We start from the raw sequence: 26,732 nt of genomic DNA, 5'->3' as shown, positions 1-26,732 counted from the left end.
GATCACTCAAAACTGATCCAGAACTGTCACAAATGTTAGAATTAGCACCTAAAGGGCTTCCCTGGTGGCACAGTGGTTGAGAGTCCGCCTGCCGATGCAGGGGACACGGGTTCGTGCCCCGCTCCGGGAAGATCCCACATGCCACGGAGCGGCTGGGCCCGTGAGCCATGGCCGCTGAGCCTGTGCGTCCGGAGCCTGTGCTCCGCAACGGGAGAGGCCACAACAGTGAGAGGCCCGCGTACCGCACAAAAAAAAAAAAAAAAAAAAAAAGAATTAGCACCTAAGGACATCAATTACTTGTAAGTGTATTCCATATGTTCAGAAAGTCAAATAGAGACATGGAAAATATTTTTAAAGGACTCAAACTTCTAGATATGAAAACTACGGGACTTGCCTGGTGGCGCAGTGGTTAAGAAACCACCTGCCAATGCAGAGGACACAGGTTCGAGCCCTGGTCCGGGAAGATCCCACATGCTGTGGAGCAGCTAAGCCCAGGCAACACAACTGCCGAGCCTGTGCTCTAGAGCCCGTGAGCCACAACTACTGAGTCCGTGCACCACAACTACTGAAGCCCGAATGCCTAGAGCCTGTGCTCTGCAACAACAGAAGCCACCGCAATGAGAAGCCCCCGCACCGCAACGAAGAGTAGCCCCTACTTATCACACAACTAGAGAGAAAGCCCACATGCAGCAAAGAAGACCTAACGCAGCCAATAAATAAATAAATGAATAAAATTACTTTTAAAAAATCAGTAAGAAAAAAAACGATGTCTGAGATGAAAAACCACTAGATGAGGAAAAGATTAGTGAACTTGAAGACACCGTAATAGAAACTATCCAAAATAAAACAAGAAGAAAAAGAACCCCCACCCCTGGCAAAAAATGAGAAGAGCGTGAGGAAGGTTCGGCACAACTTTCAATAGCCTAACATACATGCAGTTGGAGTCCCCAAAGAAGAAGGAAGAAAAACTATAAAGTTTTTGAAGAAATTATAGCCAAATTGTTTCCAAACTAGATGAAAACTATAAACCTAGGGATCCAAGAAGTTCAGCAAATCCCAACCATTGACAGTAAATAACACTATCAACAAACGCAACCTGATTTACATCTATAACAGTCCACCCAACACGAACAGAATATACATTCTCTTCAAATACACAAAACATTTATCAAGAACATATTCTGAGCCGCAAATCAAGTATCTATAAGTTTGAAAGCATTTAAATTACACAAAGTATAACCACAATGGAATTAATGTAGAACTCAATAACAGAAAGATCTCTGAAAAGTCTACAAATATTTGGAAATTTAGTAACACATGTCAAAATAACCCAAGGGTAAAAGAAAAAATCAGAAGGAAAATTAAAAAGCATTCTGAAAAGAATGAAAACAAAAATACAACATATCGGAATGTGTGGGATGTTGCTAAAGCAGTACTTAGGTGTATATTTATTGCACTAAACATGTACATAAAAAAAGAAGGAAGTTCTCAAATCAATGACCTCAACTTGCACCTTAAGAAACTAGAAGAAGGACTTCCGTGGTGGTCCAGTGGTAAAGAATCTGCCTTCCAATGCGGGGGACGCAGGTTCAATCCCTGGTCGGAGAACTATGTTCCCACATGCCATGGGGCAGCTAAGCCTGCGCACCACAAATACGGAGCCCAAGCACCCTGGAGCCTGCGTGCCACAACTAAAGAAGAGAAAAACCTCACAGGCCACAACTAGAGAGAAGTCTGCACGCTGCAACAAAGAGCCTGTGTGCTGCAAGGAAAGAGCCTGCATGCCTCAACAAAGATCCCGCACGCTGCAACTAAGACCCGACACAGCTAAAATAAAAATCTTAAATAAATAATTAAAATTTAAAAATATTAAGAAAAAAAGAAACTAGGAAGAACAAATGAAACCTGAAGTAAGTAGAAGACAGGAAATAATAAAAATTAACATGAATATCAATGAAATAGAAAAAAATGGAGAAAATCAATAAACAAAATCTGACTTGCTGAGATCAATAAAATTGCTAATCTAGACAGATCATGAAAAAGAGAGGAAAGGTGCAAGTTATCATTATCAGGAATGAAGGAAGTGATATCACTACAGAGTATACAAATATTAAAAGGATAACACGGGAGTATTATGAACAACTCCATGCCAATAAATTCAACGAATAAGATAAAATGGACAAATCTCTTGAAAGACAGAAACTACAACAGCACATTCAATAAGAAACGATAACTGGAAACAGACCTGTATCTATTTTAAAAATTGAATCTGCAGTTTAAAACTTTCCCACAAAGAAAACGAGGCCCAAAGAGCTTCACTGGTGAATTCTATGAAACATTTAAAGCAGTAATAATAATCTACAAAACAACCTGTGGAACTAATAGTAAGTGGTTTTAGCAAGATCACAGGATTCATAATCAATATAGGTAAATCAATTGTATTCCTATATACAGAACGATCAGAAATTGAAAATTTAAAATACCATTTACAATAGAATAAAAAATTACTAAATACTTGGGCATAATTCTGGCAGAAGATGAAAGTACTCTCATTCTGAGAGTACTAACTCATATACTAAGTTTCCCTGACACAAGTGGTTTTCAAACTGTGAGTCACAACCTCTTAACGGATTGTAAATGTAATTTAATGGGTCCTGACCACATTTTAAAAAATGAAATAGAAAATATCAGAGTGAAATGAACATGGTAGAGTTATTATTTTGGGAAATTTGTGTTTCCGTTGTTTGTGGGTATACACATACTGGGTTGTTATAAAAAATCTGTGCTCAAAAAAAGTTTGAAAGAAAGACTTTTTATACTATATTATATTACCCCTGGAGTGCCTTTTTTTTTTTTTTTTTTAACGAGGGTTAAGGCCAAAGTGAAAGATGAGCACTCTAACTCCAAGCACTGGCCCTGAAGCAAGGAACTAGAGAGGTATGGGTATTGTAAAAGTGTAATTCTAATCAAATATTCAGAGGTAAGAATTGGGCAGGAATAGGCTCTATGCTCCAGCCATGCCAGGCTTTCACCACTTTAAATTCTCCCAGCACAGAGGGCCTTTGGCCACAGTGCTATCTGTCCCTCCCCCAAGTTTTTCCATTTGCCAAAGTTCTGCTTAAATATAAAGCCCTTCCTCAGTTTCCAGACAACGTCTCTGTTTGTCTTACCTTTTGTTGGTCAGAGCACACACATTCTACCACACTTCACTTACTTCACATCTTTGCACCATCCCTCTATCGAGCTGTGAGCCATTCATATTTCAAGTAAATGGCCAGAGACTTCCCACCTAGCCTGTAAGGAGATTGGAAGTAATCACTGCCATCCCCACAACAAGAAAAAAAAAACAACTGAACATCAATAACTCTTCTTAGATCCAGCAGAGAACTAAGGTCACAGAACAAACCACTGCCCCCCAAACCGGAGAGAGGAACAGGCAAATACGGAAAATCACAGTTTATCAGAGAAACAGCAGTGCGGGAGCAGAAACCGCTGCCGGAGCCGGTCAGGTGTAGGCGATGACGTGCTGGAGCCTCAGCATGGACAGCTTGAGAGTTAAAAACTCCAAGGGGACTCAGTAGTAAGGCAGTCTCCACCCTCGTGAACCGGGAACACGGGTTCTCACAGAGAAGATCGAAGCAAAATCCCCCTCAGGCTCTGGCAGCAAGAGAGAGAACCTTTTCACCATTTTGAAACATGCCCAGAGCATTCTGTTTTCCTTAACAAGGCCTGCCCTCAAGAGAAACTATGCTTATCAGAGCCTAACCTACTGGGGTTTTACCAGAGCCTAACTGACCTGGGGAAGTACAATACCCAATGCCAGCCCCCTCAAGCCTTCCTGTCTCATCTAAAGAGGAGAAGCATCTGCGACAGTCACAGCCCAGGGACGCCCAGGGACACCAGCGCGCTAAAGAATGAGACCTGATCATAGGACTACAGGGTGGTTCGCCTCCCCCCACACCTTGACATCACATCCGTAGAACTCCTGCATAGTAACAGCGGATTACAAGTGAAAAAACTGCATATACCAGACCTTACTTAAGAAATCTCTAGGAAAACGCAAAGACAGAAACAAGGATGCCAAAGAAAATTTTAGCCTCTGACACCTACAGCGACAACAAACAGTAAACACAGCCTAACTCCTAGACGTTAAACATAAACCCTCATATTAAAGGTCTCAGTTCCTTTTACCCAGTACATGTCCAGCTTTCAATAAAAAATTACAAGGCATGCTAACACGATTGGAAGAAGGAGACCATGTATCAGAACCAGCCTCAGCTATGGCAGATGTTGGAACTCGCAGACAGTGAATCTCAAGTAAAAGGCAGACATCGGTACAGTTTCCCTTAATACTTCAGCATATTGTCTTTTTAGTTTTTAAACTAAAAACCGTATCACTTGCCCAAAAATCTGAAATTGAAATAGCATCTGTCCATTCTTTGTAATAATGATAATAAATTACTTTACCCTTGGAGTATGAGGGGGGAAAAAAAGGAATTAGATACAGAATACTAAGAACCCAGCAGCAAACTTTCCTTGCATTCTTCTTCAGTCTCCTTTTTCCTCTACCCTTTTCCCTATTTCTTCCACTCCCTCTATCACTAGGTGGAGAAAGAACATGAGAAACAAGGGTAAGAGAGGAAAACAGCTGAGAGGTTGGGCGCATGATAAGATTAACCATTCACTGATTCTCTCACATCTGACCTAAAGCCTAGAATATACACGGACTAGTTAGGAACTGGGGATATAGCCTAAGGCCTAGTCTTTGTTTCCAAGAAGTCTAGTGGAGGAGTCAGTTAAACAAGTGAGCAATTGCAACACAGAGGTCACTACTGTGATCAAGTTCCATATACGGGGAGCACAAAAGGGGACATAAATCAGTCTCAGGGTATCAGGGAAGGACAGCTGGTAGTCAAGGAAAAAATCAAGATGTTTAACGACCTGAAATGAGAAATACAGTCTGGAGAACTGGAGTGCACAGGGAAGGTGGCAATACAGAAGGCTGTAATTATTCATGATCATATCGAGAAGCATTCTGATGGCCAAGGGGGAAGCAGGGCCTGACAGCAACAGGAGAACCATTACAAAATTTTATGCAGAGGAGTGACATAATCTGATGTATGTCTTAGATCACTGTGGCTGCCATGTGGAAAACAGGCTAGAAGAATACAAGGCAGAATCAGAGAGACCAGGTAGGAATCTCTTGCCATAATCTAGAATGAGATAAAAGGTAGGGACAGAGACAGAAGGACTAACCGGAAACATCTTTATGTTCAGTGACTCACTGAATAAAGGGATGAAGAAGAATTTTATCTTTTTTTTTTCTCTCACTGCCAAATTCCCACTTCATAAGAGCAGATCTGGGGCTTCCATGGTGGCGCAGTGGTTGAGAGTCCGCCTGCCAATGCAGGGGACGCAGGTTCGTGCCCCGGTCCGGGAAGATCCCACATGCCGTGGAGCGGCTGAGCCCGTGAGCTGTGGCCGCTGAGCCTGTGCATAGGGAGCCTGTGCTCCGCAACGGGAGAGGCCACAACAGTGAGAGGCCCGTGTACCGCCAAAAAAAAAAAAAAAAAAAAAAAAAGAGCAGATCTGATCCTGGGCCGGTAAACTAAGAAAACTGAACTAGAGAGAGATCCAGACTGCAGGAGAGGTTGTAGAAGCAAAGGGAGAACAAGAGAAAATTCCAGATGAGGATACAGGAGAAGAGAACAGCTCTGACTATGTCTACCATCTTGCATGATACTAGAAACGACTAGCATTCATGATGGTATATGGGAAAAAACTACTTATTTTTATTCTTGTATTTGCCCTAAAGTGATGAAAATGCATCACATCAAGTAAATTAATCAGCAAATCAGTAAAATATATCTTAATTCTCTACCTAGTGATTCAACTGGCAGCTAGTATTTTCATTAAGAACTGTTAAATGAGCCTGACAAAATGAGATCATATCCTCATATGATTTCTTGGTCTCAAAGATTTTAGTCTTTTTTGCATCATACACATTACTAATGAATTCATTTGCTTTATGAAAACAGAGAAATACAGATGTATACAAAAGTATGCGTTGTCTCTCTTCATCTTCTGTTCTCACATCCTTCATCAATACAACTACTGTCACCTCGTCAGGATATCCTTCCAGTCTCCTTTCTCTGCATTTACAGGGACATATGCACAAACAGCATACTTTTACTGCCAAAGTATGTGTAAAATTAGCTTTTAGTTACACAATCTATGAATATCTTATCCCTGTATAAATAATAAAACATTAAAGTTAGTCCTAAATTACCATACCCAATCCCAACCACTTCCCATTGGTAATCACTTTTATCATTTTGGGATATGTCCTTCCAGATTTTTTTCCAGACTTTTCCATTTATATACATGTATATGTGTCCAGATATAGTATTTTTGTGAATACATTTTTCATAGTTGATACTATTTTAACACACTGCCTTTCAACTTTGCTTTTTCATGGAAAAAATGTTTCGGAGATCTTTCTGATCAGTAAACACTATCAAATTACTTTTGTGATATAATCATTGTAGGAATTTACCACAGTTTAACATCTCCTCTACTAATGATATAAGTGGCGTCCAGTTTTTCACTATTACAAACAGGCTGCAAAAAACATATTAGTACATGCTTCTTTGTGCACATGTACAAGTGTTGCTCTAGGGCAGATGTCAAGAAGGAGAATGCATAATAGGCACTTTTTTACTTTAAGAGATAATGGAAAATTTTCAAGAATTTCTAAAATATAATTCTGGTACCTTGAAGAACACCACAAAATGAAAAAAGAAGATTCTTATTTACAGCTAAGTATTCTATTTTCAACCAGAGCTTTTCTAGTAGAACTGGAGGAGTTTAACAATCTGGCATCTTGAACACAAATCATCATTAATTTCCTCACCAGTTATTAACAATGCAATATCTTAATAGTCTTGGAAAAAACATGTATTCAATGTGATGGTAACTGTCAAAATTTTTTAAAAACATATATCCACAGCCCCAAGAATATATACCAACATTTTTCCAACAGATATGCTTGTATATGTGTGAGATAACATATGTTCAAAGGTATTGATCACAGATGCAAGTCAGTATACCTGCCTAAATCTCTAACTTAATTCAAAGTGATTATGAGTTAATGACCTTGGAAGGATATTTAACATAGGCCTTACTTTAAATAGTAAATAAACTCAGGAAGGATATTCAACACAGGCCTTACTTTAAATAGTAAAGAAACTCAAAGTTCAGAAGTTATAAAAGGAAATATTGATAAATTTAGCAATAAAGAACTCTACAAAGCAAACAAAAACTACACAAAGCAAGCAAATCGAAACACAAATGACAAACTGTAATCTAAAAGGATTGCAATCCATATCGCTACAAAGAGCTAACCTCCCATATATAAAGAACACCTAGAAATTAATTTTTTTTTTTTTCTTTTGCAGTACGTGGGCCTCTCACTGTTGTGGCCTCTCCCGTTGCGGAGCACAGGCTCCGGACGCGCAGGCTCAGCGGCCATGGCTCACGGGCCTAGCCGCTCTGTGGCATGTGGGATCTTCCCAGACCACGGCACGAACCCGTGTCCCCTGCCTTGGCAGGCAGACTCTCAACCACTGCGCCACCAGGGAAGCCCGAAATTAATAATTTTTAAAAAGACTAACCACTGGGCTTCCCTGGTGGCGCAGTGGTTGAGAGTCTGCCTGCCAAGGCAGGGGACACGGGTTCAAGCCCTGGTCTGGGAAGATCCCACGTGCCACGGAGCAGCTGGGCCCGTGAGCTACAAATACTGAGCTCTGCGCGTCTGGAGCCTGTGCTCCGCAGCAAGAGAGGCCACGACAGTGAGAGGCCCACGCACCGCGATGAAGAGTGGCCCCCGCTTGCCACAACTAGAGAAAGCCCTCACACAGAAACGAAGACCCAACACAGCCAAAAATAAATAAATGAATAAATAAATTTATTAAAAAAAAAAAAAAGACTAACCACTTAACAGAAAAATGAACATATTATAAGAAGACACAGTTGACATAAAAATAAATACGAGTGACTCTTAAACATATAAAAAGATGTTCAACTCACTCATAAGAGACATGCAAATAAAACTACTCCAAGATACCATTTTCCAATAGCAGACTGGCATAAGTTCAGAAATCTGGTAACATACTTGGCTGGTAAGGTTTGGGAAAATAAGCAATCATGCTGCTGGGGAGAATGTAAATTGTATAACCTACATGGGGAAAAACTGGCAATAATTACCAAAATCTAAAAGGTATATATACCCTTTAAACAAGTAACCCTACTCCGGCAAATTTATCCTATATTCTTGCATAGGTATGAAATAATATATGTACAAAGTTATCTCATCTCAGAACTGTTGGTAAAAGACAAAGGTCAACAACAACACAAACATCCAAAAATAGGGAAGTAGTTAAATAAACTACATTACATCCATAAAACTGACTAGCACAGAACTGCAGAAACAAATGAGGAGATCTAGGGTTGTGTGGAGCTAAAGATGGGAGTGAGCATTGACTGCAGATGGGCAGGAGGTAACTTTCTAGGGGGGATAAAAATTTCCAAAACTGGATTGTGGTGACGAATGTGCAACCCTACACATTTATTTTAAAAACACTGGCTTTTATACTTATAATGGTTTAATTTTTTGCTGTCAAAAATTACACCTCAAAAAAGCTGTTACAAGAACACACAAATGAGGGCACTCTCCATGCACTGGTAGAGAAACATTTCCCAGATGTGCTAAGTGACAAAACTGAAAAGTGCAAAATAGTATGTATGATTTAAAAACTGAAGGTAAAAAAGAGGAATAAGAAGGAAAATTTGTGTTTGCTTTTCTATGCATAAGAAATGATACACGAAAAACAGTGGTGGTTATCTGTGCAGAAAGAAGGAAATGCAACAAATGGAGGAAAAAGGTGGGATGAAAGGTTTTTTTACTATATTACTTTATTTTTTTTAAATCTTTTCAGCCATGTAAGTGTTTTAACCATTTGAAAAATTAAATTAAAAAACAGATATTTGGGGGCTTCCCTGGTGGCACAGTGGTTAAGAATCCGCCTGCCAATGCAAGGGACATGGGTTCAAGCCCTGGTATGGGAAGATTCCACGTGCCGCGGAGCAACTATGCCCGTGCGCCACAATACTGAGCCTGTGCTCTAGAGCCCGTGAGCCACAACTACTGAGCCCATGTGCCACAACTACTGAAGCCCATGCACCTAGAGCCCGTGCTATGCAACAAGAGAGGCCACCGCAATGAGAAGCCCACACACCGCAACGAAGAGTAGCCCCCGCTCGCCGCAACTAGAGAAAGTCCACGTGCAGCAACAAAGACCCAACGTAGCCAAAAATAAATTTAAAAATTAAAAAAAAAACCTATTAAAACAAACAAAAAACAATCTTATTTCCTCGGTCTAAACACTGAAAAAAAAACCTAGGAGCAATAACGAAACCAGTAGCAATTAATACCCCTAATACCCTGATTGTGATTTCTAAAAACCATTTGCCTCTTGAGGAAACCAGGGCCCCTTGAAGAAATATCTGATTCCAGGTCTGGGGCAAGAAATGTACAAGATGAACCTGAGATTTCTTGTGCCAGAAAGTAAGGAAGTTATCAAAAACTAAGGGGATCATATTCAAAAGAACACAGGAATCCATTTGAAGGGACTCCAAATGGCCAAAGATGAGGCAATTAAAATATCAAAAACAGCAACCACAATGGATTAAGACACAAAGAGTACATAAAAATCCATGATACTAAAAAACTAAAAGCAAAAACACTTCATTGGTCGTTTTAGGAGGTTCCTAGAGCACCAACCCATTACATAATCTAAAAATCAGCAAAGTGAGGGGGAAAATAATCGATCATTTATCCTGCATTTCTGTATTGTAGAGTTACCAAATATAGAAGAATTTCAGCTAACAAATGTAGTAGGAGTGATATAATTATAAAACCAAAGCCTTTAGAATTACCGGCTTACAGGAAATTCAGGGGTTAAACAAAATCAAAAACATGCAATGAGCCAAACACAGAATGTGGGAAATTCTACAGGTTAAATGACATGGTTCCTTCATCAAATAAATAGCATGAAAAGGGAGGAGACTTTACAGAATAAAAGACTCAGCTTAAGAGACATATCCTTCAGTTGCAACATGAGGACTTTATTTGGATCCTGATGTAAATAATCCAATCAGTATTTTTGAGACAGAGAAATTTGAAAACTTCTAACTATAGGATAGCATTCGGGAATTGTTAATATTATTAGCTGAGACAATAGCATTGCGCTTATGTTTTAGATAAAGATATCAATGAAATGATACTTGGAATTTGCTTTAAAATGCTACATGGTGAGCAGGGAGGAGAGAGAAGGAGCAGCGAGTGACACTGATAAAACAAGAATGGCAAAATGTGGACAACGGCTAAAGCTGGGTGATAAGCATGGGAAAACTAGCTGAACTTCACTTTAGTATGTTTTAAATTTCCACAATAAAGTTTTAAAGCTGTGTATCACCAGCATGTTTGTTACCCTCCAGTGTATTCATCTCTGACCATCTATTTTTATTACTTTGAGTCCCCAGATTTCAATATCATTGAATTTCCCCAAAATTAAAAAACTTTGTTTCAAGTAATATGTTTATATTAATCTAAAGCCAATTACCACATCCTATTAAACACACATATAAACTACTATCTGCATTATAAGCAGTCGCTGTGCCTATCCACGAGACTGGTTAAATGTCTGTTTAGCAGATTGGTGCGTAGTAATATACTGCTTCACTTCATTTGAGATCTTCATTGTGCTTAATTAGGACCCTATATTTGTCTCATTAACAATCACAGCTAATATGCAATCAATGCAATTTAAGTTATAACTGGAGGGACATGGAGATGGGGAACTAAACCACATTGTTAATGCTTGCCATAAAAGGCGGCTTCGATCCATACACAGAGGCGTTTCATTCATTAAAAACTGCAGTCTTATAAGTCTCTCACTGTACTTTCTAGAACCATCTTAAAGTCTGAACCTAATCCAAGCTCATATACGTAAGAAGCTTTTGGTGTTTTTCTAGGGGATAAACTGTGTTTTTAAAATTATCCAAAAGCTTAATATCCTAATTGCAATAACAAATCCTGAGAGTTCAGCCTTGGTCAAAAAATTAACACCAGACACTAATACATCAAGGAGTTATTTTCTCATACAAAAAAAAAAAAATCAAAAACGCTTCTTGCCTATCACTATTGAACCTTGCCATCTGAAGAGATCTGAATCCTGGCGCTGGTTTAGAAGTAGAGCAGTTCTCTGTGATATGATGGACAGGAACACTGGATTATGAGTCAAGAGATCCAAGCGAGGAGGCTGGCCCACACCAGTTTGAATTCATAGTTCTTATCCATGGGTGGTAGCTGCCTAAAGCATTAGTTTGCAAAGGATTCTAACGCTTCTTTTAGGAGCAGCAGAAGTCTTTAGAGTCCCTGACAGTCTTTCTAAATGTATGACGTATCCAGAATAAATATTATTCTCCCCATTTCCCATAACTGCCTAAGGCCCTGCAACTAGTTAAGCGGCAGAGCAGGATTTAAACCTAACAACTTCAATCCACTATTTCTCTACCATCAGGGTGATGAGGCAAGCAACAGCACATCCTGAAACACAGGCTCTTTTGCTACTAATACACCTGTGATGAAGTCTGACAATGAAGGGTGGTGCTTGAATTTATCACCTCCATTAAAATGAGGTACTGAGATCTAATTTTTAAAAAGTTAGATAATTTGAAGACAGTACCATATGCACTATCAAACTCAAATCATTCATATATCTATAATCTAAGAAACACTAGACAAAATATTTGATATATGTAAAACAGAAACTTTGAGAGCATAAATTTACAACTCAGGCAGACAGAACTTTGTGAAACTTATTTTGTATACTGATGCATGGATGCAAATAAACAGTTGTCCAGCATTTATTGCCTATCACTAGAGTGTTATGGGGGCACTGCTAGAAATATGTGTACAGTGATAGGACAAAGGAGAGAAGGGTTAGAATCAGAGTCAGAGGACCCTGTCATGCTACAAGAACCAAATGACTGGTTACAACTCAGTCTTTAGATACATTCTAACTTAAACCATATTCAATCAGCAGTTATGTGTGCAAAGAAATACATGATAATATAACGTAGAAAAAAACAAGTTTTTCCCACCACAGAACTGAGAAAATTTCAATCACTTACTTACTTGAAACAGGTCTGTAATAAAACAGAATTAGTGGATTTCTTTCCATCTATACTATCTACAAGGTAACGAGTGAATGATCACACGGAAATGTTTTGCTAAATTTATTCTAGAGCTACGTAACTCAAATTTTAACCTGGATATAGAAATAATAAAGAAGACATATCTACCCCTACAATTCGCTTCGGCAGGATTTTCTAACAGCCACTTTCACTATCTACTACTTCACCCTGTGAATCTTGCCTCACAACACCACAGTTGTGAGAGTTGAAAGACTCGCAAAGAAAAATTAGGAAATCACATTAAACACAGCAAGTCTCCAAGTTTAACTTCAGAAAGGAGTACCAACTTGGCACATACAAAACAATCAATCATAAGCAATTGAGATTTAAAACTGCACTTACTCAAGGCCTCTCCATTAATTATTGTCATAGTAGTTCTTTGAAAAATCCTAGCAAGTAGAAAAGCCTACTGCTTAAAAAATGTGTTGTATCTGAGACTAAAACAGATTCCAACCATAAAACAAATTACGGTTAAGCACTGATCTATTTTTTTCAACACTATGCTATAAATTATCACTGTCCTCGACACGCAAAGGTCTGGAAAAGCTGAATACTAAAACAAAAACCTGCCTTTATAAGAGGCAAATGAAGAGTAAACAACAGTAATGAAGTCTCATTCTCTGGAAAGCGTTTGATTCACTGACATCTTGTTCTGCTTCCAGAGACCAGGCTTAACTCCAGATATTCAGACTGGAGTTTACCAAGCCCACTCACTGGTTACCTTGGAGACTACCTATCCGCAAGCATCCACCTAACTCAGAAAGCACCAGTTAATATTTCTAAGTGTATTCTATGCATGATCTGTCTGCATGGGCATATAATTGCCATTTTCTTTAACTCCTTTGTAGTAAACAGTAATATTAATCTCATTTTACAGAAAAGCCTGAAAGGTTAAATAGATTTTGCTGAACTAAAGAGTCTGTGGTAGGCATAATAATGGCCTCCCCAAAGATATCTGTATCCTAATCCCCAGAATCTGTGAAATTGTTGTTAAACAGCAAGGGGGAATTAGGATTGTACATGGAATTAAGGTAAACAGAAAGGGGGAATTAAGATTGTACACGGAATTAAGGTTACTAGTCAAATGACGTTGAAATGGGAAGATTATCCTGGATTATTTGGATGGGCCCAAAGAAATCACAAGGGTCCTTACATAAGTGAAAGAGGGAGGTAGAAGAGGTAGTGTCAAAGCCAGAGAGATCTGAAGATACTAAACTGCTGACTTTGAAGACGGAGGTAAGAACACAAGCAACGGAATGTGCACAGCCTCCGGAGGCTGGAAAAGGCAAGGAACAATCGCCCCTAGAGCCCACACAAGGAATTCAGTTAGTTCAGTGAGACCCACTTCAGACTTCTGATATCCAGAACTGTAAAATAAAAAGTTTGTGCTGTTTTAAGCCACTAAATATGTGGCAACTTGTTACAGCAGCAATATGAAACAAATAAAGTCTAAATCTGTCACCATTCTACAAGAATTTGTTAAACAGTTCTGTGAAGAACATAGGTAGTAAGCAGTAAAATTTAGCCATGATTTGCTTATAAAAACCTCTGTCCCATTCAATGCCTCAAAATTCAACTTGCATACTCTTACATAATAGTTTCTTGATTTCTAAAAAACAATTACACAGGAATTAACCCTGAATTTTAAAATATTCTTTTAAAATATGACAGCAATTTATGGAATAATAGAATCAAGTCCTAACAAGTAAATAGAGAATGATTCACACAACTAAACTTATAACTTAAGGAATGCCACCAAGATTGTAGAAAGTTTTTTAGTCTAGATAACCTTCCATGTTGTTACACGGCGGAACAGTTGGGGTCTAAATCCACAGGTCCAAATATTCTTTGCAAGTCTCTTCTGGCTCTATGAGCCACAGTGTTTCAACTCAAAATTACTTGCAGAAATATACCCTGACGATTCATTTTTCTCCTATTTAAAATATCTTCAAAGCCTTGTACTGTTTTCCTCTAATTTACGATACTAATTTTCAAGCCAGTATAGGCTCTCCCAGGAAAACTAAGTCCACTGCGGTTCATTTTAATATATTTTCATATAATTTTTTCTGTTTAATAAGAGAATAGTACAGATTTCCCTAAAATATTTAATACTATAATGCAAGTAAATTCTAGCTTTAAAACTGTTGCTTTCAATAAAAGTAGGTAAAAGGTTTCTAAACTAACTATTCTATAAAGCCATAAAAGGTCACTAAATGGCAACACCTTTACTACTCTCTTATAACTAGCAGAGGCAGCATGGTTCAGTTTACTAACAGGAGAACAGATTCTGCCATCAGTTTAATGTGTGCCTGTGGGCAAATCACTCAACATCTTTGCATCTGCTTCTTCAACCATAAAAGAGGAAAAATGCTGCTGACCTGCCTCAAAGGGATGTTATAAGAAATAACTAATGATTACGAAACTTTACAAACATAATGTGCCATTTAAAAACCTAACTGTAGTGTTACAAAATCCTTTACAAACCACATATTCTGACTAAACATCTGTTGGGGTCATTGCCTACAGTGGTCTGTCCCAAATTAAACTTTCTAATAAGAGCCCAAGAACAACATTAGCTTCTTTAGAAGCAGCCATATAGCACGGGATGTTCCCTCACTACCTCTCACAGTTTACCTTTTAAAAGCAATCTCGGGACTTCCCTGGGGGTGCAGTAGTTAAGAATCCACCTGCCAATGTCGGGGGACACGGGTTCGAGCCCTGGTTCAGGAAGATCCCACATGCCGCAGAGCAACTACGGCCATGCGCCACAACTACCGAGCCTGCACTCTAGAGCCCGCGAGCCACAACTACTGAGCCTGCACTCTAGAGTCTGTGTGCCACAACTACTGAAGGCCATGCGCCTAGAGTCCGTGCTCTGCAACAGAAGAAGCCACCGCAATGAGAAGCCCGCACACCGCAACATAGAGTAGCTCCCGTGCACCGCCAACTAGAGAAAGCCCACGCGCAGCAACGAAGACCCAATGCTGCCATAAATAAAAAATAAATAAACATTTAAAAAAAGCAATCTCATGCAATCAGATTTCATTAATAGTAGCTGTAATAATAATCTACAGGGTTATGAGAGACTATCGTAAATGTTACAGATGACTGGGACTATTCACCACCTAGTATACTAAATATTCAAATACATTAATAATACTTACTGAATATCTACTGAATGCTGAACACTGCTAAGAGAGTCCTATACATATCTGCCATAACATAAAGCTAAAGAAACACAGTGGTGACCTAAATAAATCATTTGGTGGTAGAGAAAATAGCACACTGAATGCAAATAAAACCTTGCTGAAGGCAGCAAAAAGAATGACACAGATCTGCTATATACTGATATAAAAAGATGTAAAAACAGCCACAGAACAATATGCATAGTATAAGCCCATTTTTGTAAAACCAAGCATATCAAAAAATACTCAGATGTCTATTTTATATGTGCAAGGAAAAACGTATGGAAGAATACACCCCAAACTTTTAAATCAAACTGCCAACAGGAAGTGAGACTGGGGAAGGTAATAACTTTTACTATTCACTGCATATATTACATTTCTGTAATTTTCAATATTTACAGCAAACTGTATTGCTTTTATAATTAAAAAAATAAAACTTCTTTAATTTTGCTAGGAATAGAACTAGTTTAGAAAAGTATTTCTCCAAGTTGGGGCAAAGCAAAATTAGGTGACTTACTAAGTTTCAAGAGCCCTCCGACACTGAACCACTTTTTTAAAAAAATCACTGAACGTGGGACTTCCCTGGTGGTCCAGTGGCTAGGACTCCACGCCTCCACTGCAGGGGGCCCGGGTTCGATCCGTGGTCGGGGAACTAAGATCCCACAAGCCCGGGGTGCGGCCAAAAAAGAAAAATCAGTGAACAACTTTCAACAAGAATATTCAGATAAAAAATTGAAATGGGACCTCGGATGAGCTATACTTACCAAGATAAAACTGAAAATATCAAAAGCTAAATGTTTTTAAAACTCCCAAATAGGTGTAAGCCAAGCTGCCTCATTTAAACTTTGACAGCGACAGTAGCTGTCTGTCATCAAGCCTGTTCGGTTTTCCTTTTACTCTCTCAAGTAGAGACGCAGGCTTGGCAGGGGCCCCAGCACGCGTTCACCCCATCCCCACAGGCTCGCCACGCTACAGCAGCTTCAGGTGACTAACTGCCACATCACAACAGTGATCTGACCCTGAGAAGAAAAAAAATGTCCCCACATAAGCAAGTCTGGAGGTGGATGGCCACTTAGAAGGTGAAGATCTCCTGTGGCTCACTTAATGCAATAACCACCCTCTAGGCTTGGAAGTAAAATTTACTTTTCCCTTGAAAGAATCCCATCTGGGCAAGCCAGCAGCAAATGAGAAGAGAGAACAAGTATTGTATTTACTAAGAGAAGCTTCTGCATCAGGAAGTGCTAGAATAAATAAAGGTTTGAAATGGGAGCAAAGAGTTCTTAGAATAAAGAAATCTGGTTTTCACCTTCCACTGAACACTGTTCTTAAGGATTTCATAAAGACAGCAATAACAGCCTTTAATCTCAATCGCAAAATTGTAACTTCTTCCCCCAACTTCCAAATCAACCTTTAAGAGACTAGAGTCACTGCACCACCCCAAAAGTCTACTTAAATTCACAAGTTTACACATTCTTTCCATGAACTAATAAGTCACTGCACCACCCCAAAAGTCTACTTAAATTCACAAGAGTTTACACATTCTTTCCATGAACTAATAATAACAGCTACAGTTTTACATAATAAGTAACAACTTATCATGGAGTAGGTCTTGTTGTTACACTTAGTCATCCCAACAGCCCCGTGAGGTTAAGCGCTACCACCATTCCTCTTCTTAGACAAGGACACCAGCCTTCCTAGAGAGTTTAAGAAAACTGGCCACAACTTGGTAGCACAAGAGTCCCAATTCAATCCCAAGCAGTCTTGATGAAAGAATCCTCACTCTATCCATTTAAAACAGAAATGACAGGCTTTTACCAGAATAATGAAGCTACCATGTACTGACTGCTCAGAAAAACGCCGAGCACAGCGTATGTCAAATGTAATTTCATTTAGTACTTACACAGCCCTGTGATGTAACTATAATTACCCCACTTTGCAAAAAATGAAACTGATGTTTACTTTCAATTCAAAAATAAATAACTTTACCTAAACTTCATCAGCCAAGTAAAGAACATAGAAAGACAGGAGTGGTGACAAGACCTCTCTCTTTCCCAGCCATATGCTCTTAATCACTAAGCTACACTATTTACTGAGTACTTTAACTAAACAAAGTGGTTTTTACAGCCATTTTCAAGTATAACTTTGACTATCAGTATGAGTTTTTTCTTTAAGTACCATTTGAGCAAAGGTTTGGCAGTTTATTATCTTCATTTCTGCTATTAAAGAAAATGATAAAAAATTAGTGTGACTTAAAATGAAACTTATTAAACAGTTATCAATGACTATACTCTCATAAGCAATTACGCCCTTCAAGATTACCAAATTAGGAGACAGCAGTCTGTTACTTGCCACAACCTTGACATAGGACTTTAGATATCCTAGAGTTAAGTCACACTGCCAAAAATTCATCTATTAGAAAAAAATGGCTTAAATAAGGAAAGTCTAGGTAAAGTATCCATCCCATTGTCCCATATGGACTGTAATCTGACACATTTGAATAGTAAAAGACTACGTACGGAATTATTATTCTCTTAATTAATAGCTAAATTTATAACTTAAAGGTGATACATTACTTTCTGTAAAGATTTTCTTCCTTCAAATCATAATAATGGCCCAGAGAATCAGGCTCTCTACCACCTGACTGCCAGCACCAATGTTAAGCTGGGAAGACACACCAGGCAGAGTAAGTAGAATTGTATACTTATCTCCAACTGTCCTAAAGCTCAGTACATCTAGTTATTCACAGTTGGATATTATCCTCAGAGTAAGACAAGTGTTGTTTTAAAACCTGCTTTTCTGCAGCTTTTATTTTGTCCCTTTAGTCCTATTAACCAGCCTAAAACATGACTGTTAGTATACAAGGTGAACATGAAGTTTGGTTTCTCTGTCTTTGTAAACTGACCCTAGCAGATCTTTTTATCTTCTGGTAAACTGTTTACATACTTTTTTAAACTCATTTTTCCTCCCCAAACTTGAATGCTGTCTCCAATCTTAGTATGAAAATTATTAGATTTCTAGAAACACATTATCTTCCATGGAAAACTCGAATGTCAAGACTTCCTGCACTCCTAAAAGAAGAGAAATGTAATAATTTTTATAACAAAAGCTCTTTCTTAAAATTAAGTTAAACATACTGATTAGTAGTTTAAGAGATAACAAATATACTGTCTTATTTTGATGTAAAGTAAATAAATGAAAAAGTTCAATCATCTTGGGAACAAAAGCTCATTATTTATAGCTCATGTTTCATTCAATGTCCACTGGTTTAAAGAAGGCCCAACTAAAAGAAATAGTGACACGTTTGTTTTTTTAATATTTTGTCTTTTATATTCAAATTAAGTTACAAGCTAAAAGTGATGCTTTGCACTTAGGTAATCAACACAAATTTTAAATAATTCTACTTTCAGTATATGCCTTATCAAAATCCATGCCTTCTAGAATCTGCAACATTTAAATATCAAAAAGATTTTGATCCTTTTTGACCCACAGATGACTGTGGGTGTCATCTTACACAGAATACTAGTGCATGCGTCTCATGAATGTAGAAACATCCTTGTTCTGTGGCACCAAAATGAAGGCGGCAGCAGCAGTCCTGTTTTTAAACAATTCAACAAGAATGAAAGGCTCCAACGCTTCCAAACGTCTGTTACTAAAAAGCTAACCCAGCTGACTCCTGAACAACACCAGGGTTAGGGGCGCAGCTGAAAATCCCGCTATAACTTTACAGCTGGCCTTCCGAATCTACAGTTCCATATTCTCGGATTCAGCCAGCCACACACTGTGTAGTACGACTGTAGTATTCACTGCAAAGAATTCTCGTCTAAGTGGACCCAAGCAGTTGAAACCCATGCTGTTCAAGGGTCCACTGTATAGCATACCTACATTTTGTTTACAGCCGCATTTCACAGAGCAATATACCAGTCAGCATACTTCACAAATATAAAATATATCTTATAAATTTATTAAATATAAATGTTTACTTCCAAAAATTACGCAGCCCTAACTTCATCATAAAATCCCAATTTTCCAGTTATTCAGCCAAAACATCTTGGTAACCTCCTTGCCTTTCCTCTGCATTCAATCTGACAAGAACTCCTTTTGGCTCTACCCTCAAACCACATCTAGAATCTGACCATTCCGCACCTCCCTTGCGGTGGCAGCCAGCCACCATCCCTTATAACTACACCTTCTTAACTGGTCAGGTTCTATCCTGTAGATTTGCCTACAGCCTGTTTGTAACACAGCTGTCAGTGATCCTTTAAAAATATAATGAAAATCTGCCACTCTGTAATGAGACTGCATCACTCCTCTGTTCCAAACCCACACTGCTCCCCATTTCTATCAGAGTGAAAGCCAAAATTCTCACAAAAGCCTGCAAGGTCCCAGGTGATGTGATCTGATCTGCTCCACCCCCAGCCTGCATACCCCTTACCTGTCTGACCCCATCCACTCCCGATCTCTTCCTTCCTTCCTCCACTCCAGCCACCCTGGCCTCTGTGCACTTCACTGAACATGTCCAGATGCCTTTGAAGCCACAGGACTCGCACCCTTACATCCTTCCGTCACGCATTTGCATAAATGTCTTCTCAATGAGTCCTACGTGACCACCTCACTTAGTGCTACAACCTGCCCACTCCACAGTCCCAATCCTCCTTACTGAGCTCCCTGCTTACTGCCCTACTGCTGACCACCTAACAGGTGAGATAATCTACTTACTATGTTTATTCTGATTTGTCTGCCCACCTCCCCACCTTAAAAGGTAACATCCGCAGGGCCAGGACTTTCTACCTGTACTATTCCCTGATATATCCTAAATGGCTAGATCGGAGACTCGCACGTAAGCGCTCAGTAAATGTTGAACTAATTTTTTCTTTTGCCACACTGAGAAGCAGTGGGGATGAACCCGTGCCCCTGGCAGTGGAAGTGTGGAGTCTTAAACACTGGACTGCCAGGGAAGCCTCAAGTGAATTTTTTAAATGACCAACTTCTTGGTGGCCATTTGCCACAGCAACACAAAACATCTGAAGTCCAACACTCAGCTCTCAACAGGGTTACCCCAGGTAGTATCACCACCTTGAAAACTGAAAGGTCCACTCCTAGGACGCCCCCCAAAACTGAAAATACATGTCCACACAAAAGCTTGTAAATAATGTTCACAGCAGCATTATTCACAATAGGCAAAAAGTAGAAATAATCCACATGTCCAACAACTAATAAACAGATTCACAAAATGTGGTACATCCAGAAAATGGAATATTAATCATCAATAAAAAGGAATGAAATACTGACATATGCTACAAAAATGAATGAACCTTAAAAATATTATGCTAAGTGAAAGAAGTCAGACACAAAAGGAATACTGTATGATTCCGCTGCTAGGAAATGTCCAGAATAGGCAAATTCTTGGAGACAGAAAGTGGATTAGTGATCGCCAGGGGAGGGGTAAAGGGAAGAGAGAACTCTTTGGGGGGAAGGTGAGAATGTTCTGGAGTTAGACAGTAGTGATGGATACACGATCTTGTGAAAAGACTAAGAAATACTGAACTGCATACTTTAAACGGTGAATTTTACCTCGTTTCCTAAAATTCAAAACAAAAACAAAGGACTGCTCAGCTCAGTGTTCACTGCTCACCAGTAAGGGAAGGGTAAGAGCTGGGAACAGCTTCTTGGCTACACTCAGTTCCAAGAATCCCATCCACCAACTAATCACAGCAAAAAGATTTTTATTTAAAGGGGCCAGGGATGGGAGGGTTAGTCATCTGTAAGCAGCAGCAAGCAGAACCTTTCCCTCACACCCAATCCATCAGAATTCTATGTCCCCACCCTCAATACAACCATCTCCCACACCTGGTGCCGCACCATCTCTCTCACCAGAACTGACGCGCAACTCATCTCCTGCTTCCGCTCTTGCTGCCTACACTCTATTCTCTACACAACCACTTCACTCTCTTGCTCCAGACTCTGCAGTGACTTCCTAGCACACTCAGGTTTTACTCTAAGTCCTTGCTGTGGCCTACATTGTTCCGGCCCTTGTGACCTCTCAAGCCTCATCTCCTCCCACTCCAGCCCTAAAGGCCACCTTCCTGTTCCTTAAACATCTCAGGGTCAAACGATCTAATCTAAAGCAACACTCTCGGTCACTCTACCCTCTTATCCTGATTCTGCTTCACTTCCCTTCATACCACTTATCACTTATTTTTTTCTGGTTTGGTGTCTGTCTACCCTAATACAGTCGACCCTTGAACAATGTAAGAGTTAGGGGCGCCACCACCCCCATGCAGTGGAAAATCCATGCATAACTTCTGACTTCCCCCAAACTGAACTATTACTAATCCAGTGTTAACCAAAGCCTTACCAGTAACATAAAAAGTCGATTAACACATATTTTGAGTGTTATATGTATTTTACAGTAAAGTAAGCTAGAGAAAAGAAAATATTAAGATCATAAGAAGGAGAAAATACATTTACACTGCATATTTGTATTTATCAAAAATCCACATATAAGTGCAGTTCTAGGGTCGACTGTGGACAGTAAATCCACAAGAATTCTTATTTTGTTTACTGCTGTATCCTCAATACTTACAACCATGTCTGGTACAAAGAAGGCACGCAATATCTCTTCAGAGACTGAATTTACAAGCTAAGTTAGCAAAAACACACTCTTCAGTGTAATATGTACTTGTCCAGCATACTTTTTAAAATTACAATAAGCAAAGGATTAGAAATTTGGACAGAAAACAAGTTGGTATTTTATAAAATTACCTGTTCATCGAAAAGACCACAAATTTATAGCACAAAATACATTTGCCATATTATGGGTCTAAATCCCTTGAAATATTATGAATATTAACTACAGGTTAACATTCACACTGGATTAAGCAAGCCTCTGCTTTCTCTTCACTCGACCTGCTCTTACCCTTACATCTTAATTAGTAAGTCCACCTGGATGTGGACCTCCTACAGATCCCTTAAATACTCAGAACCTTATTCATGTTTACTCCAGTGACAGCATGACTCAAATGACGATAACATCTATCTCATGCCCCGAGAGAGAAACCTCGATCTTCTCCCACCCCAGGGTGAGTTATTAGCCCTGAATTCTATGTCCTAGGTATTTCAGATCTATTCCCTCTGTTCCACTCCCACCACATTAGTTCAGGTCCTTATTCACTTCTCACTTTGACTTATCACCTGGAATATCCAGACTTTCCATTCAGATCTCCCTTCTGACGTATTCACTACAATACTACCAAAGTGATCTCTCTACAGTACAAACCAGTGTCTTTACCTTCAGTGGTTCCATGTAGCTTTCGAGAAAATTTTCAACTCCCTAACTTAACTTCATCTCCCATCACTGCCCTCCTATTCCCACCCTAAACACATCATGCTTTAAGTTAATCCAGCCATAGTGAACTACTTACAGTTTCCAGATAACTCATCTTGTTCTTTCCTTTATTTTCCAATATGTTGTTCCCTATCTGAAACACTGTCTTCTACTCTTCTTGCCTAGCAAAAGCTTTAATCCTCAGCTTAGATGCCAGTTCCACCAGAGAACTTTCAATGGCTCTCTGCTTTAAGTGTCCTCTTATGTCCTCCCATTGCACTTATCACAAATACTGTATATTGCAAAAAATACTCTTATAATTCAATATGCACTGTTTGCTTTATTTTTCTGCGTCTTCAACTAAATTGTGAGCTCCTTGACAGCAGGTCTGAGAGCGTATTTACCTTCAAGCCACACTGCCTGACACACGGAAGGGGATGTTGTTAAATGAATGATTTACAAAAGGGGGAGGGAGAAATGAAGGGAGATGGGGAGAGGGAGGGAGGAAAGAATAAGGAGGAAGAGAGTAAGGAAAGGTAGAAGAGAAAGAGGGAGGGAGGGAGTGATCCAGAGAGAGGAAAGGGAAAAGGAAGGGGGGGGGGGAGGAAGGGGAAAGGGACTGAGAATACTCACACAGCAAAGGACATTAAAAAAGGCACTTGTAATCAATCCATTATTTTTATGTGGTCTCAGGCAGTGATTACTGAGGAGAGAATGGTACATCTGAAAAAGCCCATCTCCCCAGATCCTAAGTACAACCACCTAAATCACTTATCCCCTAAAGATTCTGAAATGTCTACTCTATCCAGTCCATTTCCACTTCAAAATTTACTGCAGTGTAATGAGAAATGTTAATAACCTGTGCAATAGAAAAGCAAAAAAAAAAAAAGTTTTAGAAAAAAGTAGGAAATGTATCTGACATAATTAAGTCTTAGAATTATTTATAAACTTCAATAATCTATTATTTCCTGATAATGTGCTATCAGTGACATTGAAAGGTTTACCAAAAAGATGAAAAATAAACATAACACCAACATCATGATCTATGTTAAAGCACAAAATTGCTTTCACATTACAGTCATATGTCTCAAAAACACACTGGGCAAAAATACCATGAGATACACTATATTCGTCAGTAAAGAGGCCTGTATTTATTTATTTATTTATTTAAGTAAATTCTAACAGGAAAATTGCTTCTAAAACATATAGCACTTAAAATGCTACATATATTTTTCCTTGTTTTGGGACTTTAAAGCAACAACCAAAAAAGTGTACTCCTACACACTCTGAATTGCCTCAATACACTATCACTTAATAAAATTTAATCCTGTGACTAGTAGGACACATACTACAAACTTAAAAGCTTGCTACACAATGCAAATCTGTTTGATAAGATCTGATAATTGGCATAAATCCTTCTACAGCTCAGTTGTCATTACAATATAGAAACTGGGAACACACAAACAAGAAAATCTAAGCCTAATATAATCAACACTCCATACTTTTTGAATTGCAATTTTGTTAAAGCAAAATACCAATCATGGGCAGCCTCTCAACTTTCACAACATAAAAAATTAAGTTGAAAGAAATAAGCTACATTTGTAGGACTTCTGATTACTAGCAGATTCCCAAAGAGAGGACTTACTATACTGACAATAACAGCAGTTCTTCTTTCATAAAATTAGAAGATTACTTTAACAATTCTTTCCTTTTAACATTACTAGTAACTTTTTTTATAAGCCAGTAATAATGGAAATGCTGAGCCCTTAACATGAGTAGTTCTAAACTGATACCAAAATATTTGCATTTGCCTAACACCGTGAAACTTTCAGGGCTGAAGCTTCCAACGTACTTTCATTTTTTTAAACAGATAAGTTGAAGGGGGAAAAAAAAAAAAAGGAAATGAAAGGAAGAAAGAAAAGGTAAGAAAATCTAAAATCTAAAAGACCTTCAACTTACTACATTTCTTTTAACCAAACATTAACAGAGTGCTCGAGATGTGCCAGGCACTACACTGGAAACTGTGACAGATTACAACATTTATTCCAAACTAAATCCTGTATTAATCAGCTTCTGAACTTATTATATATTATTCAACCCAACACTTTTCTTAAGAAATTGTTGTCCAACACCAAAGAAGATATACAGTTTTCCCTGATAAATTTACTTGTCACTATTTCATACAGGTCACAGAAGGTGTAGCTAGCATCTGTGATTAACGAAAGGGATTCATTTCTGAAACATCACTGTTTTTTTCATTTACATGAAGGCGAAATAGTAATTCAGCAGATATAAACTGTTTCAGGTAGGAGTTTACAGCACTCCAAACTCAAGAATAAAAAAATGTAAAAAAAAAAAAAAAAACACAAATAACTGGATGAAATTCAATTACTTTGTATAACTGATAAATATTTAAGTGGCCACAGCTTTCACTTTCCACCATAAACACAAGTATTGCAAATCTTAATCTGAATGCAGTACTATGAAAGCGGTCCTGATTCTGAAGAGAAATAATTTTTTTTTAAAAAAATTCAAAGGAACTATCAAAAGTAGATGACACCCACATTTTAACATACTAACTGATGTGTTTCTATCCTTGTGAAAACCCTGTACTCCTTTCAAGCACTTGTGAATTTGTAATGGATGAAAAATATCTGCTAGTCTCTAAGTTCCACCAGTTGAATCTAGACATTTCAGATATCTAAGGCTTTTCATCCTCAAATGCGTTAAAAAATATGACAGCATTCAATTACATATTCTCTAAAGTGAAAAAAAAAACCTGTCCTTTTATGACTGTAATTTCTTCCACCATTTAAGTAGACTGTACTTTTTAGACAACATCCTACATTCAGTTAACACGTCTACGTTTAAGAGGAACCTGACCATCGGTTTTCCACATCGGTTTTATCACAATGCAATAGAGCATCTGATAATTTAGAGACCAAATGGATCAGTAGAGGAAAACACACCATATAATCCTAAATCCCCGGAAATACAAGGAACAATTGCTATCTCTGAGTTGTCTAAAGATCACCAACATTTTCCTGAAAAATCTTTCGATTAAGATTATATTTGATTTCGCTAATCTAATAGGTCTTCTACTAAAAATTCACAGTACTGTTCACACAATAAATGAGATGTTCTTTCATCGGCGTAACCGATAGAACCACAGTACGGTTCAGTTTCTAGAGTCAGATTACTTGACCTGCTTTTAAAACACTTAAATTCACGCAGTTATTCCTATCATTCATTCCCGGCAAAAAGGTTCTATACGAGGGAAAAAACATCATCCTCAGCGAGATATCCTATAACCGGCTCCAAGTCCACAGCAAAGCCCACCGAGATCCACGGCAGCTGACCCCCGTCGTCCCCGGGGACGAGCTCGGGCCCCAAGCCACCTCACACACCTTCCTCGGCAAAACTCGGGGTCGCTCACACGACCTCGATCAAACCCCCCACTTCCTGGATCCTCTAGCCCCCGAGGCTGGCTTTCTGGAGGCGATCTTACCTTCATGATGATCCTGGGGCCGCGATCCCCTCGAAAACACCAGATTCACCTGCACCTGGAGGCGAAACAAAAGACACCCCGTCAACACCACGGGCACCTCTGCACCGGCGGAGGCGGAGGGAACCGTGCGAAGCCTGCACCCCGACAAGGAGCCGAAGGAGGCGTCAGTCCCCGAACCACCAAACGCCGAGCCGGGGCCCCCTCTGGCCCCGCCATCCCCGCAAACCCGACCACCTACACAGCTCGACAGCTTCCCGTCCCCATTGTCGGGACCCGACGGAGTTTCCCGTCTCCGACAATGACGCCATTTCTGTCAGAGAAGAAACTCACTACAAGCCCGGGAGCCGGCGCGGGGTCGACCGCCCTCCTGCCCGCGGGCCTGCGCGCCGGCCCGGCC

General features: G+C 39.2%; 1 protein-coding gene across 5 annotated transcripts in view; it reads right to left on the bottom strand.

The window, feature by feature from the left end:
* ARID4B (AT-rich interaction domain 4B) overlaps positions 1–26,732 on the bottom strand; it is a 126,735-nt gene that overhangs the window by 99,270 nt on the left and 733 nt on the right. For all 5 annotated transcript variants that reach the window (XR_003005494.1, XM_024761474.1, XM_024761476.1 and 2 more), the window contains exon 2: positions 26,336–26,390. Coding sequence is in view for 4 of the 5 variants with exons in the window: in XM_024761474.1 (XP_024617242.1) it covers positions 26,336–26,341 (6 nt within the window). In the remaining variant the exon portion in view is untranslated. The remainder of the gene's footprint in view (positions 1–26,335; positions 26,391–26,732) is intronic.

This window comes from Neophocaena asiaeorientalis, unplaced genomic scaffold (assembly GCF_003031525.2).
Source record: "Neophocaena asiaeorientalis asiaeorientalis breed wild unplaced genomic scaffold, Neophocaena_asiaeorientalis_V1.1 scaffold166, whole genome shotgun sequence".
Classification (NCBI taxonomy): Eukaryota; Metazoa; Chordata; class Mammalia; order Artiodactyla; family Phocoenidae; genus Neophocaena; species Neophocaena asiaeorientalis.
Note: the sequence above shows the minus strand (reverse complement) of the source record. Positions and strands in the feature narration are given on the sequence as shown.